The sequence below is a fragment of the Ruditapes philippinarum genome, unplaced genomic scaffold (genome assembly GCF_026571515.1).
Source record: "Ruditapes philippinarum isolate M1 unplaced genomic scaffold, ASM2657151v2 ctg3217_1_1_1_1, whole genome shotgun sequence".
NCBI classification, from domain to species: Eukaryota; Metazoa; Mollusca; class Bivalvia; order Venerida; family Veneridae; genus Ruditapes; species Ruditapes philippinarum.
This window is the reverse complement of record NW_026854318.1, coordinates 74,896-89,823: the sequence shown is the minus strand read 5'-3', so window position 1 is coordinate 89,823 and position 14,928 is coordinate 74,896. Positions and strand designations below refer to the sequence as shown.

The window sequence follows — 14,928 nt, the reverse complement described above, 5'->3', positions numbered from 1 at the left end:
TATTTTATTTGATAAAAACATACACGCTAGGATACCGAGTAGATTATCGAATATTCATCCCTGCCCTCACAAGTTGCATACCAATATTCAGGCATGCCCCATCCTGTTAGATAAAGGATATTTAGTTGTTCTTTTTAAATTAAGGAATTATTGATTGAACGTTTAAATTATTTTTCTGTTGAATTCCGAAGGTGAAATGGGAGAAACATTTTCATGTGTAAGCTTTCGTTATTATTTCAGTTATATAATTTAAATGTCAATTAACTTTTTTTTTTCGAACAAAGTTCTTATGTGCTTCTTACTGTTAAATCAGCACGCCTCCAGATTTTATGTGATTTTCATGAAAATTTTGGAAATGTATTTAAAAGTGAAATATTATGCGGTGAACAAATAAAGTAATTTACATATTGCCATCGGCACTTACGGTTCTAGAAAATTACCAAAATGTCGTCTCAACATATGCACAATTAGCCTTTACTGTGTAAGTAACGTTGAAGAAATATGGTAATAACGTACTGCAAAATCAGTCCTAAACCACACATAACATAAAAAGTAGTACTTGGATCTTGAATGTAATTACCTTTCTTACAATTCTAGTACATTTTTGTCAATATTTTTTGTCTTGAGAATTTTGGATCATCTGGAGGCGTGCAGCTTTAACGACAAAATAAATAAATACTCCATTTTGTTTTACCTTCTTTTGTAAACCATATCTGAAAAGTTCCATCTTTTTTTGTAGACAAATCTGATGTGACCACTCTTTTATGCAAACATTTTTGCAAGAGCTTGAATCGCAATACAAATACCTGTAATTTCAAAAGCCCTTTCCCTACTGGAACTGAAATGTTTAGCCTTTGCCACTAGTATAGAGCCAGGCGACCCTGCACATCCATGCGGTCTGATCAGGCCCTTGACTGTTGGCTGACCAAATTCAAATTTTCATCTGAATATCCCTAAAATTGGTAGTGGTAGTTCCAACAATGGAAGGAGGACAAGTCCATTAAAAACATTCAGCAGATTAACTATGTCGGCAGCTTCTTCATTAAGGCATACACTTACATATACTAAACACACAGCGGAATAAAACGTTGCAATGTGATAAGAAACACTTTGAACTAGAAAAATAATGGATGCTTCAACCTCTCTCGAATCACTTCTCATTAGAAGATTTGAGTTTTTTCTGCCATTTCATTTAAGTACAGATTACATAAACATAAATCTTTCACACATTATTTTTATTATTATTTTATGTTTTCATTTAATCGTTTATTCATTTAATGCTTTAGTTCTTATCAGACTAAACAAATAAGCAATTGAAAAAACATAATGAACAGTTGAAATGCTATTTTAATAGATTGGCTCGAATAAAATATGTTTTGCTTCATATACAGTTGTATATATCAAAGTATTTGCAATATTCATGCATTCTTGTTGATGGCGTACTAGAAAAAAACTAAACAATCCCCATAGGATGGTTTATTTTTTAATAATATGTCTTGCATCATAGTATGAACTCACTCAAATCTACAAGTAAACTTATGTACAGTAGCAATAACGCTTTTGTAGATTTACTTACAGTATTGTTCAGGAGAGAAATCAAATAAAAATAAATAACAGGCAAACCTACATACACTACAAACAAGTATTGTTGTTTCTGCTGTTTTATCGTCGCTGTTATACCAATGCGGCTTTTAAAGATTCATATTGTATGTTTAGATCCCTGTTTTAAGAATACTTTTGTTAAGAAAAAAACTTTCTATGAGCGCATCATTTCAAAACATATAATACAGAAAAAAAGTAAGTTGACACAGTTCCTTTGTACATCCTTTATTTTTTTCATCGAACACAAACTATTGAATCGAACTTGTGAGAATAAACTAGTGTGGAGCATCATCTCTGCCATAAAAAAGTCATATTTTGTGTATCAAACAAAACAGTTGATTCATCCATTTCTTTCTCAATATGCAAGAATTTTGAAATACAAAGTATCAATTTATCACACAAATTAACAAATTGGTCTTGGTAATGTGATCACTTTAGTATAAACACAATTAATGCATTTTAAAATATCAGTATTAAAATATTACTGCAGGAGATGTGCTATGAATGATTCTAAATTTCTAGGTGTCAATTTAACAAGTTAATCCTAACAAAAAGCACAACAATTGATGAGGAGAACTACCCATTCAAATTTTCTACTATGTGAGATTTTTTTTCTACTCAAACTACTGTGTTTCTTTCTTTCAGGGGATGGTAAATAAAGATGAATACAAAGATGGTATGAACTTGTAGCTTGAAAATGATTTAACTGGTGTGAAAAACATTCATTTGATGAAATATTGTTTAATTTTAGCCCATGTTGAATGTCTTTTTTGCATAATATATAATAGGAGGGGTCTTATCATATATCGGAATTATATTGTTCGATTATGTTTAAAACTTTTCAGCGAATTACTTGTTTATAATAAATCATTTTTATATAAGATAACTGCACATTAGCTGCAACTAGTGGAATTCCCTAAAAAAGTTAATCATTATTATTTTTATTTAAGTTGATTATATGCATGGGACATTGTCCAACTTAACTGAAATTGTAACCGAACAATGTATACACGTTTTCAATTTGTGTCAAATACGCAAATAATTTTGAGTAAGGAATATTGTCGCATCATAATTGAATTGCATCTTACATTTAACATGGCATTGAGTCAAACAATTTTCTTTCTTTCTCGATCTTATTCTGACAGGGAAAGAAGAATATATATAGTTCCTTTTGAACTAACTTAATTTATCATATGTAGAAGAAACGCTCAGATGTGTTATAAAACTTCTTGTTTTACTATTTACTAGGTCAATACTTCAGTGCGCCAAGAGTGCGAGTTCAAATACTAGACACCAGAAGCAGCAAAGCAGTTTCAACATTTATAAAACAGTTACAGTATGAGATAATGCATCGAAATCGCATTGATCCTGCAGTTATTGAAATATTTACAGATGTTCTTCCTGAAACAGTTTTGATTCTCGTGTGCAACATAGGCCAAGGCGGATCCACTAAAGCCTTAGTTGAGAAATGTCTGAAAGATGTTGAACGTGATTATCATTTTCTTATAAGTAACTAACTTTTGAAAAATATATATAAAAAAATACATCTTAACAATCGTTACATTTTCATATTGATAACGATGACTCGTAACGACTTAAGATAAAATCTTGTTTTTAATAATTCCTTTTTTGATATTGTAACATATATGCTCTTAAATTGTAACCATATTTTACGGTTAAGACGTGCCAAAATTTTTTATAAAGCCTACTCCTGAAAAACGTTCCTTATACTTGCTATATATCTATTTAATGTAATAACAATTTACACCGGTATTATAAAAATGGTATTTTAAAACGTCCGCCTGTATTGAAATATTAATTACATATTTGTAAAAATGTGATTAATTGTATTATTGTGCCGCAACGGTTCAAAAATTCATTTGATGCTATGAGAACAAAGAAACAATGACATTTTGTTTCAGAGATTCACTACAAAAGAGTTATTCTGGTAATGGTACACGTTATGAGAGAAGAAACACTTCCAAAGCTACCCTCTAGTGGTGAAGTAAGAGGCGAAGAAAGTTTGAAGAAAATTGGAGAGATTGTTGATATGGGTTTCGATGACGGTAAAATATATCAGTGGGATATGAATACAAAAGCCATTGAACACATTTTGCAGTTCTGTAAAGCATTTCGTTATTCAGACAATAAGGAAAGTCAAGACGATAATACAATAGTATCTGCTTCTAATAAGCAGACAGATTCAATAGTTTCTCCCCCAAAGCCAACAAATCATTCAATGAATTCTCTCACAAAACAAACAACGGATACAATGATTTCTCCCTCTAATCAACCGAAAGATTCAATGGATCCTTCCTCTGATCGGGAGACAAATCAACACCGACACGAACAAATTGAGAGTGTGCAAGAAAACATGATTTACCTTAATCGCAAAAGTAGCTCATAAGATTTATTGTGTCGCCTCTACGGAGTAGTGGCGACATATAGGGATCACTTCTCCGTCGTCTGTCTGTCTGTCCGTCACAAAACTTGTCCGAACTACTCCTCATAAACTACTGGTGCAATTTCATCCAAACTTTACAGGAATGTTCAATACCAAGTCTAGTTGTGCATATTGTCAGCATTTTCCGGTTCAATGATTTTTGTCAGAGTTATGGCCCTTTAATAATTTTTATTTTTAAAGTTTGTCCGGACTACTTCTCTTATACCACTAATGCAATTTCAATGAAACTTAACAGGATTGATCTTTGGCTCAAGTCCTTGTGCATATTGCACGGGTTTTCCGGTTGAATGATTTTTGGCCGAGTTATGACCCTTTGATAAAAAGGTGTTTTTTCTGTGTGTTGCCAGATACACAAAAGCTTGTCCGGACTACTCCTCATGAACTACTGGTGCAATTTCATCCAAACTTTACATGAATGATCAGTACCAAGTCTAGTTGTGCATATTGTCAGATTGTTTCGGTTCAATGATTTTTGTCAGAGTTATGGCCCTTTAATAATTTTTATTTTTAAAGTTCCTCCGGACTACTTCTCTTATACCACTAATGCAATTTCAATGAAACTTTACAGGATTGATCTGTAGCTAAAGTCCTTGCGCATAATGCACGGGTTTTCGGTTGAATGATTTTTGGCCGAGTTATGGCCCTTTGATAAAAAGGTGTTTTTTCTGTGTGTTGCCAGATACACAAAAGCTTGTCCCCACTACTCCTTATAAACTACTGTTGCAATTTAATCCAAACTTTACAGGAATGATCAGTACCAAGTCTTTTTGTACACTGTCCGTCTGTCTGTCCGTCTGTCACAAAACTTGTTCCAACATGAAATTGGCCATTATAAGGCGACACATGTGATGACTAATCGCTCTTGTTTTAGATAGATTGATTATATATATCTTAAAAGTGTTTTTTTTTTGTTCAAGAAACAAATGAGCTTTGTCATTAACATGTTTGATAGTTTTGACTTAAGTATTTTAAAAGTATTTAAAAATATTTTTATTTAACTTATTCCAGTCAAATTTTCACTGATGAAATTTGAGCATAAATGGTATACACTTATTCATAATCTATTATTTGTAATGCAACAAACACTGTTTTTTGTCTTTATTTCTGTTCATGTGTCAATTATATTGGAGATAAAAGTTGTGCTTCAAAATACTTAAGTCATTTTGCCAAAGCTTGTCTATTTTTAGGATATTCGAGCAAAAAGATATATCTGATGACTCCGTCTAATACCAAAGCCCTGACAGAGTTTATTAAGATATTTAAAACCAAAATTAGGAGTTTTGGATTTGATATTGATGAAAAGGAGCCAAGTGAAGCTAGAAACCTCGACCCTGATCTGTTGTTGATAGTAGTTTGCAATGCTGCATCGCGCATTGAATCTGACATCAAGAGTTGCTATGATAAAGACTTGCGTATGTAAAACCTTTTTTATTATGAAATTGATAAACAAGTAAAAGTTATAGATCGTGGTTTCATTTCCTATGAATAATATTCAATCTTATATATCGATATTTTAGAGTTCTACTAGTTTTTTTCGCGTAATATAATTTCTGCGGTAATTATATGCTTATATACTATTCCATTTAAAGACTAATTTACAGTTTTGACATACGTACACTGTACAAACGTGTGGGTACTTGTGAATTTACCTTTTAAGACAAGTTAAACATATTCTATGACTCTTTCAGAAGCCGTTGTAAACGACACAATTTTGATAGCGCTGCATGTGATAACAAAAGGAAATGAGCCGAAATTGCCTACAGAGGATAAACTAGCTGCTGACAGTATCTTTCACGATAGTGCACTGGTTAAGATTATCGACATTGCTTTTGATACTGAAAATGGAATGTATGAATGTACAATGAACACATCTGCAGAAGATTATTTTCGTAATTTTGATAAAGTTTAACACCACAAACTTAATAATATGAACATTTAAATGTAGATGGTTTGTTTTTTTCCATTTTTTCTTATATTTAATTTCATTCTGCACATCCTTTATAATTATCTTTTAGTAAGATAACTTGCAGCAAATGACCAAAAATTAAATCAGATGGTTTCGTCCTTTTTGTAGTTACTCCTGTTTCGTGCTTTTACCCTCCCCCCACCGCCAAACACGAGAACAGACACAGACAAATTGCGAAACGTGAAACACCGGAATCAAAGAAACTTTTCATAATCGTCTTGAAATAATCGTATAAAAATATTTTGTTCTTCTTGACCTTGGTGCCCCTGTTGCTGCTAATTCATTTTACCCTTTTTCTTGTTGTTCTTCAAGGTTTAAATTTATTTACATACGCGTTATTATAACTGTGTTCGCGAATTGAGTTTGTGTTTTCCCGTTTGAAATGAGAAGTGACATGACGTTTTAGTCCCTTGTTATAAATAATAAATAAAGCATTGAACCGTTTATTCATCCGATATACTGTATTAAATTATATCTTTCACACAAGAGTAGGATTTTTTTCGAAGTTTTGTTTGATTGTTTGGCCACTGGGTTCAAGGTCAAAGATGCTTTCTAAACCGCCTTTGACTGGGTGGTTAAAGTCGTTCACTGCAGCGCTGTGTGTTCGACTCGATTGTGAAGTGTTCCATGTCAGAAAGCTGTCAAATTAGCTTACTCGGGAGCCGATCGATTATGTCTGTAATAATGCATTCAGGTGTATTTCCATTTATAAAGATAGAAAGATGTTGTACGACCACCATTGTGGCTATTAGCCCTCCCTCTTAAAATAAATTGTGCTTAAATTACATTGCTTCCATTTGTCCATACAGCCTTCAATCTATTTCTTGAAAAATGTATATAATGTATGCAAATGCCTAAAATATTAGCTTCTACCGTTTTGACTAAGTTTTAGGGGTGTCTAAACGTCAAATGAACTGGTACATGAAATAGATATTTTCACTGTTGCTCATGAAGACTATATGTGCAAACTTTTGTATTTAATATTTTTGCGGTTTCTCTTACTTTGTGAGTTTCGGGTCAATCTGTTCAAGGTCTATGTATTTTATTGATGTATAATTGATAAACAATGGATGACAGTTTGAATATTTTACTTCATCAAATAAATTTGACAACAGCAAAACGTCAATACCCTGTTATTTTAATATAATCGTTGAGCAGTATTCTTTTATCATATAAATTAAGCTTTAATTAGCTCATAATTAATGTGTACACAACACACGTTGTTGATGTTTTTATTTTGTACTACATATTTCTTATTATTTTGTCCTAGTATGATAATATAGTTCAGTCACCAAACAAAGTTGGAGACATTGTAAATTATAATAATTTTGGAACAAATAAGGAAGAATAAGGAAGAATATAATGTGCCACATCGGTTCAATTCACATACGAATAAAACTCTCCTGTGTGTTTTGATATTGTCATAGGATTAACACAAATATTGACGTTCAGAACACGCAGAACACTTTGGGTGCATATTGAAAATAAGACAGAATGAGACAAGCAAATAAAATACGTTTTATAACAACATCACCGAATTACACCAATTTTTTCCTTGGTAGCTGGTGAATTATAGGAACATAACACAATTGAGATTAGATTCAATAATTTGATATGGATCTAGTGACACAATTCGGGTAGGACTATATTTGACAAAATTAACAAAATTACATGCTGCTGTCTTTATTCAAATAATATTTAAAATGAAATTAGAAAAATTACAACCTATTTGTTGGGGGCGTATCAAATCTTTTTTTTTCATTTATTGCCGCATTCATACATGCATCTGTACATAGAAATTGTTTGTCTTATGCAATAAGACATTCACAATTGTTTTCCTTAACAAATTTAAGTCAATTATAAGATCACACATTTTAGCAAATTCACTTTCAGATCATGTAATACACTAAATGTTTGTTTCCTTGCATAAACATGTAAAATCAAAAATGTTATTTAACGCAGCACAATATCTTATGTCACTATACGAGGCTAGTAATTAGTGATGTTTAAGAAAGTACGTACTTGTTACACTATTAGTGACAAAATGTAAAGTATAAAAGGCATTCTAGGATTAATGTGTAAAAGTTGTGCACGGGTTTAAACAAATACTTTCTCAAGCTCTAAGGTAGTAAAATGTTTCTGACTTAAACAAGGCATTACTACACCAGTGCAAACCTGCAACTGAAGAGAAAATTTTAGTGACTATATTTTACTTTTATGTCTGCTATTTTCCAAACAAACCTGTAATTCTTAAGTATAAAGCAGTAAAACAATAAATACTTGGATTCAAACAGTTTTTTCTTTCTTTTTTGATAATGGATTCACTTGTTAAAAATAAGATTTTTGAATGGTATCGTTTTTAGTTTTATCAATTACGATACAATTTACCTGTATTGGCGTCAATTGCGTTGCAAAGTTGTCGAAAATATTTACCAAATTTTGAGTTGACCCAGACCCCGAGTCTTAAACATTTCAACTGTGACCATAAGTGAGAAGATATAACAATGAATAATAGGTGCATAATATTAACATTTCAATTTCAAATTTCTCCAGAAACGATTGGTACTCGAGGTAAGCTGAAATTTGCAATTGCATCTGCAATCTGCGAAGAACAACACATTGGCATGAACGATAAATAGGTTCTCCATGCAGACATCAAAATATTTTGGCTCTTTTGAGTTGTTTGGTGTGTGTGAGTTGTTGCTAAATCTAATTTTATGTTATTTTTTGTTATTGCTGTGCTTGAATGTTTTGTTGTTTTATCTTTCTTGTTCAAACGCATTTTGTTTTGCACTTTTTTATCATTCAAATTTATTAAGCACACATTCTGTGAGATGCTGATTATGCCATTTGTTCCGGGAAGTAGTTATATCATGGCTGTCCAGATCAACTATAACAATGGCTGTCTAACAACCAATATATCCATCGACTATTCCGTATATAAACAAGACACTACTTTATCTGTTTGTTGTACTTTAAACTTTTTAAGTTTAAGCCGGGATACATTCAGCACTTAATTGCCGTTCCTTGCGCCTTTTCACATAATAACATAATTATTTTTAATATGATGTTATTTCAACGGCCAATATTCGAGGATGTATCCAAAAATTCGTGGACATTCTTTGTTGCGTAAAATATATTTGAGATATTGATTTCAAATTCTTACACTGCTTAGAAGAATAAATAGCAATTAAACACAAAAAAATCATGTCAGTAGCTTCTAATATTACAGCAATATTAAATTTTTACATAAACACATATCGGCGACAGCGGCACACTCCAAAACAGTTATTTACGTCAATGTCATGATAACGTACAACTTGTGCTTCAGCGTTGCACAGTGATTGACCGTTACTTATTTTCAAAGAAATGTCCGTTTTTCTGTATAACACTAAATCTTTTATGCCACTTTAACAATAATAATCGTGAAATTTAGTTTCTCTGTTAAACTGCTGATTTTTTCAAATATTTTTACAGGTGTCATTCCTAACAAAATTGTATGATGGCGCGATTTTCAAATTTCATTATGTCCGTCATTTTCCCGTTGTAAACAATATCGGTGTCTTGCGATATCAACAAAAATAAACAAAAATGACCTCCATAATTTTAAAGAATTACTTTAACGACGTCATGGAAGAAACATGCGATGTTTAGCTGTTTTTTTTTCGTTAATTATTAGTTTTTAGCAAAAAATATACGATGAATAATTGCGTTTTCCTACAGTGCGCCGGGTGCCGTAAATGTGCATATTAAAAAGCAATATAAAATTATTTATTGACGCAGTTAACTGTTTCTTTTAAAATTTGTTGATAATATTCTACAATGTATGTTATTCATATTTCACTACAATACACGTTGACGTAAAAGAGATATCTAAAAAGACCATTAATGTTTGGATAATTCTTCGTACATAAGTCCACAAAAAAATATAAACTGATTACATAAAGTAACGTCCTGTATCACAGCCGGTAATTTTGGCGAAAACACCAACATCGCTTTATTGAACACGCAGATAATAATTTCAGTGTTTTTATTTGGGTCACACCAGATACGCATATTTTGACATTTATAACGATTTATGCACAATTCACAATTCCATTATACAATTTTTACATTTTTTTGTGAGTTTGGTATTTTAGAGCATCATATCGACCGGAACTCAAATGAAGTGAAATAATAAGTCCACAATAAACCGGGACAACTAACATATAAAGTGATTTCTTAAGAAATATATAATTGTCAATTTGTACATTCTTGGACACATTAAAAAGCATGTTTAATTGTCGATCGTTTCGTTGTAAGAAATGCAACTGTAAACATATCATATAAGATGATAATCACATGGAACTGAAAAACCTATTCACATGTCAAATTTTTAGGTCATAAATGTATGTAATAATAGGTATTAATTGGCGTATATCCGAAACTGCTTCATATGAAATTTTGGCATGAGAGAGCCATGTACTTCTTAACTATTGTCAAATTAACATTACTGATAATGCTCTGATATCAACTTCTTTTCCTGAAATATATTTTTATCAATGTCATTGGAATGTTGTTTATGCAGTTATAACAAAGAAAAGGTATCTTAATAGCAAGCGAAAACCACCGTATCGTATCATAGTTTGCATAAATACGTTTAATGAGATTTAGAATTACAATTTGTGCAAAACTATCTGCAGAGGTCATAAGACAATATATTTTATGTTTACATGTAGGCATGGCGTGATGGATATCAGAGGGAATTTCCTACGCTTAATAAACAAGCAGATTGTATTTCAAACCTTGATTTTTAAATATATCTATTTCATATGTTAATGGTTGCCAGTTTGCGTAAATGTGACAAAATATGTGTCGCTTGTTTGTTTATCAACTAAAATACTTAAACATATTAAGTACCGGTACCGTTCGCCTAGTGGTTAAGGCGTCCGCCTTCGGATGGGGAGGTCAAAGGTTCGAGCGATGAATGTTTCTCGTGGGACTCATTCCGAAATGGCCGCTTCGTGAGCCGCGAGGTAGTTAAAATGAAAGGTTACCGATTTCTATCCGCCTGGTGCCTGGCATAGTTGTAGTAGTTGGGAGGTACATGGTATGCAAGCAAAAGGTGTCTCATAAGTCAGAAATGGCTGACCCTTTCAGTAGGGGTGACACTATAATAAACAAGACTTTTACTTTTATTTATTCAATTATTAGAATCTTTTAAATTTCACTAATAAACCATATGTTTATTTCTTAAAGGGAAGTAACATGATAGAATGATAAAATGGAAGAATATACTTTTTGGATATTTTTGGGATAGTCTACCGACCTTGATTTAATTTGAAGGGTTGAAACTTTTTATTTTGTAAATATTGATTTAAATTTTTGACACAAACTTTAACTGTTTCGATGCAGGTCTGATAGTTGCAGATAACAGTTGTGCGCTATTGTTTTGTATTTGTTTACTCTGCGATCGAGTGCTGCATAATACGTATATATCACAAAAAAGTTATATAAAAAAATAAAAAAGTAGAACATATCTCTTAACCCGGTTAGAAAGTGACATTTATATACCTTGTTGCACCTACATTAAGCAGTCCAGCTCGCTACATGTAAACGAGTGTGATGAAATGGGTGTCTGTATCTGTGTCAAGTGTAATATAACAACCGTCACTGTTACAAAAACAAGTCGTTGAAACTAAAATTCTTACAGCTAAAATTCGCTATTCTTTCCATTATCTGTTTACACCAATATAGACAAATAGGGGTGTCAATTCATCTAACAAAAGCATACATTTTTTAACCTAAATTTTTCACCATCTATATATATATATTTATACTTATTATCCGTTGCAATTTAATTAGAAGATGGTAACATGAACTTTAATTGTAAGAATCATTTGTAACCTCTTTAAGTTCGAGAAAGGCTGTTTATTTGAGTAGTGCTGGAATCTTATTATTTATATATTGAAGTATTTTTCATTACTATAACAGCATTTTTATATTGCTATATTCTTAAGTATAGATCTGTTCAAATGTCATGAAGTATCAATAAATCTACGATATTTAAAATCTTAGTACCGTCATTGGTTATATTATTGTGACATGACAATAATAGGCATTGTTTCTTCAATATTTACATGTATTACAGATGTTATAAATGTGTTTTGAACACAAAGTTACCAAAATCCAATTAAGTGTCTCCATGCATCTTATCAGAATTTAAGCAAATAAACAAAACATCCCTGCATCAGTTGAGAAATTTATTACAAAGAAAATATGAAAGGAACGAACTACGAATATTAGGCGCGTTATAATTCTGTTACCACAATATTTATCTACAAATGGAGATCAATAATCCGTTGAATGTTTGAAGATTAATGTTTACACAAAATTTAATAGAACAAAATAAAATATTATAGAACATTACTTCTATTATAACACATAAATGTTGAGTTGTTACATATTAAAAGTGTAAGAAAATACATGTTATACTTAGGAAAAAAAATGTTAAAAAACGTTTAGACAAAATATAATAGAATATAATAAAATATTGTGGAACATTTTTTCTATTAACTTGTTGAGTAGATACATATAATTAGTGTAAGAGAATATAATCTACTTAGGATATACTCGTACTACACGAATTCATGAACAACGACAATATTTTGCAATAAAGAACTTAATACAAGTGTGTTATCATATCTCAAAGATATTTTATATATAAAACATTCAGTTTAAATGCCTTAACAAGTATTAGTATGCTTGGAGTACAAACTTTAAAATTGTAAGAAATATGATATGTAGGCTAGACTTCAAAATGGTAACAACAACTCAGACATATCCAATAAATACTTCAAGGGTTGGAGGTTGTAAAAGGTATTGCATGTGCGTATGGAGTACAGAATTCAGGAGTGTACTAATGAGTACAAATTATGCTAGTCTGAGAATGATGTTTTGAATTCTAAAATGTTAAGAAACGAAGAAGCATTATTTGTAATATAAGAATCAAGACTAAATAAATAGATTTAAGGTATGATATGTGGTATTTAAATCGTTAGTAAAGAGAGTATGACTTTTTAAACAATAATATAGGAGTGTGAACATGACTAGGATTAGTGCTATGAGGAACAAAATTAAATTATGCATATTATAATGTAAGGCCATACACATGAACGTTGATTCATAGAAGAACGTAAATAGTTTTAATACACTGATATATGTCTCATAAATAAAACAAAAATCATCCCCAAACTCCCAAACTGTCTAAGCTATATTCGTCCAAAAGTATGTTTTCAAACATCTTATCTTTTTCAATCAAATTCTGTGAAACAATGTTTTTTTTTATTTAAATTTTTATCTAATTTAAGATTTTTGAATAAAGGTGTTATCACATTAATAGAACAATTCACTTTGTTAGAAACTGTTCTTCTCGAAATTTTTTGATATCTATGATAAAATCTTAAATCCAGTGTGTGAATATCAGTAAACAAAGCTGCAGTATCACAAGTATGTAACAATTCACTCTGAAATAGGCTTGTTCTATATTTTCCTATGTATTGTTATGTGTCAAAATTAAGTTGATGAAGCTGTACCAAGCAAACACCCGACGTCGATACAACGTTTGATCAACGTTGATTATTGGTCATGACGTCGGGGACCTTCATTCAACGTCAAACCGATGTTGAAACCCCGACTTGTAAAAGACGTTTCATTGTGACGTCGTCGACTCGACGTCGGGATTTGGTCGGTAATCTGACATTAGGTAAATTTAACTAATAAAACCAATATATATAAATGAAAGCATAAACCGCGAGAATTTCAAGTTTGTTTCGAAAGGGAAAATTATACATTTATTGGCCCCATCAAAACAACAACAGTGTCACGTGGGTGGCTACCATACGATATTTGATAGGTGGCTCTCAGCAAACGGATAGTAGCAGATCGGTATAAAATATATTTGCCCTATTTTGTTTTTAATGATGACTTATCTCCTCGAATAAGTCTAAGTAGTTTATGTGGGCTTCATAAACAGTGGTAAATAATTTAGTAAATTCGAATTGGCGACTTATCGGATTTGAAATTCAACTGTATTGGCGGACAAAAAGGACTGGTTGACAGGCAAAATTGTATATTCAAAACAAAAAGAAAAAGGAAGGCAAATATTATACATGTATATTGTTTTTAAATGCTTATTTACCGCATGTATGCATGGATTCGACAGTTAACTGATCATTGTAATGTTTGACCGATATAACTCAATGTCACATGATTTCGCGAGATAAATATTTTCGTTTCCTTGTAAGAGCACTTTATTATTTGCTATAATACAAGCTGTATTATCGGATCATTTTGTCCTTAACTATATTGTCATTTCCAAATACAATTTTTTGCATAATCAAAGGTAGGAAATATACTTACGATTAAAATCTTTAAAAAGTAAAATAAAATTTCCTCTTATTTCTTATCAACATGAATTTCCCTTATATGAGGAGCCAGTCATTTATACATGTATCAGATAACTGTAGAGTCTCAAGCACAGTTTGATGTTGATGTATGTGTAGTTTTTTAACTACAGGTTGTTAAATTGAAGTATTTTACCCATGAGCATACCACGTGTTTGTTTTATATTTTGATAATGATTCATGGCATTTGATACATGTAAATGATAAAACTTTGGTAAGATATATCTGAAACCACATTGTTTTCGACTAATTAGTTTTCATTTATGTAATCAGACAACAAGTTATCAGTCAGTAAACACATTATCAAGGTTATAAATCAATAAAAATAATAGTTTGTTAATAAGCCTTCTTATCAAATATAGTGAAACAATTAGTTATATGCTAATATCATAAAACGTTTGTACCCTCAGCCAATCTGTCCTTTATACTTTTAGCAGATCGGATTATGCTGG

The 14,928-nt window shown here is 31.3% G+C and overlaps 1 protein-coding gene across 2 annotated transcripts; it reads left to right on the top strand.

The window, feature by feature from the left end:
• Positions 1 to 96: 96 nt before the first annotated feature.
• Positions 97 to 6,940, top strand: LOC132739786 (uncharacterized). Of its 2 annotated transcripts, none has more exons than XM_060727579.1 (6): positions 97 to 217; positions 2,248 to 2,278; positions 2,851 to 3,111; positions 3,525 to 3,998; positions 5,254 to 5,478; positions 5,755 to 6,940. In XM_060727579.1, the coding sequence occupies exons 1-6, from the start codon at positions 197 to 199 to the stop codon at positions 5,973 to 5,975; spliced, it is 1,233 nt and encodes a 410-aa protein (XP_060583562.1). In that variant the 5' UTR covers positions 97 to 196; the 3' UTR covers positions 5,976 to 6,940. The 2 variants fall into 2 exon arrangements, with proteins under 2 accessions (XP_060583562.1, XP_060583563.1); XM_060727580.1 differs by having other exon boundaries at positions 100 to 217; positions 2,851 to 3,090.
• Positions 6,941 to 14,928: the final 7,988 nt, after the last annotated feature.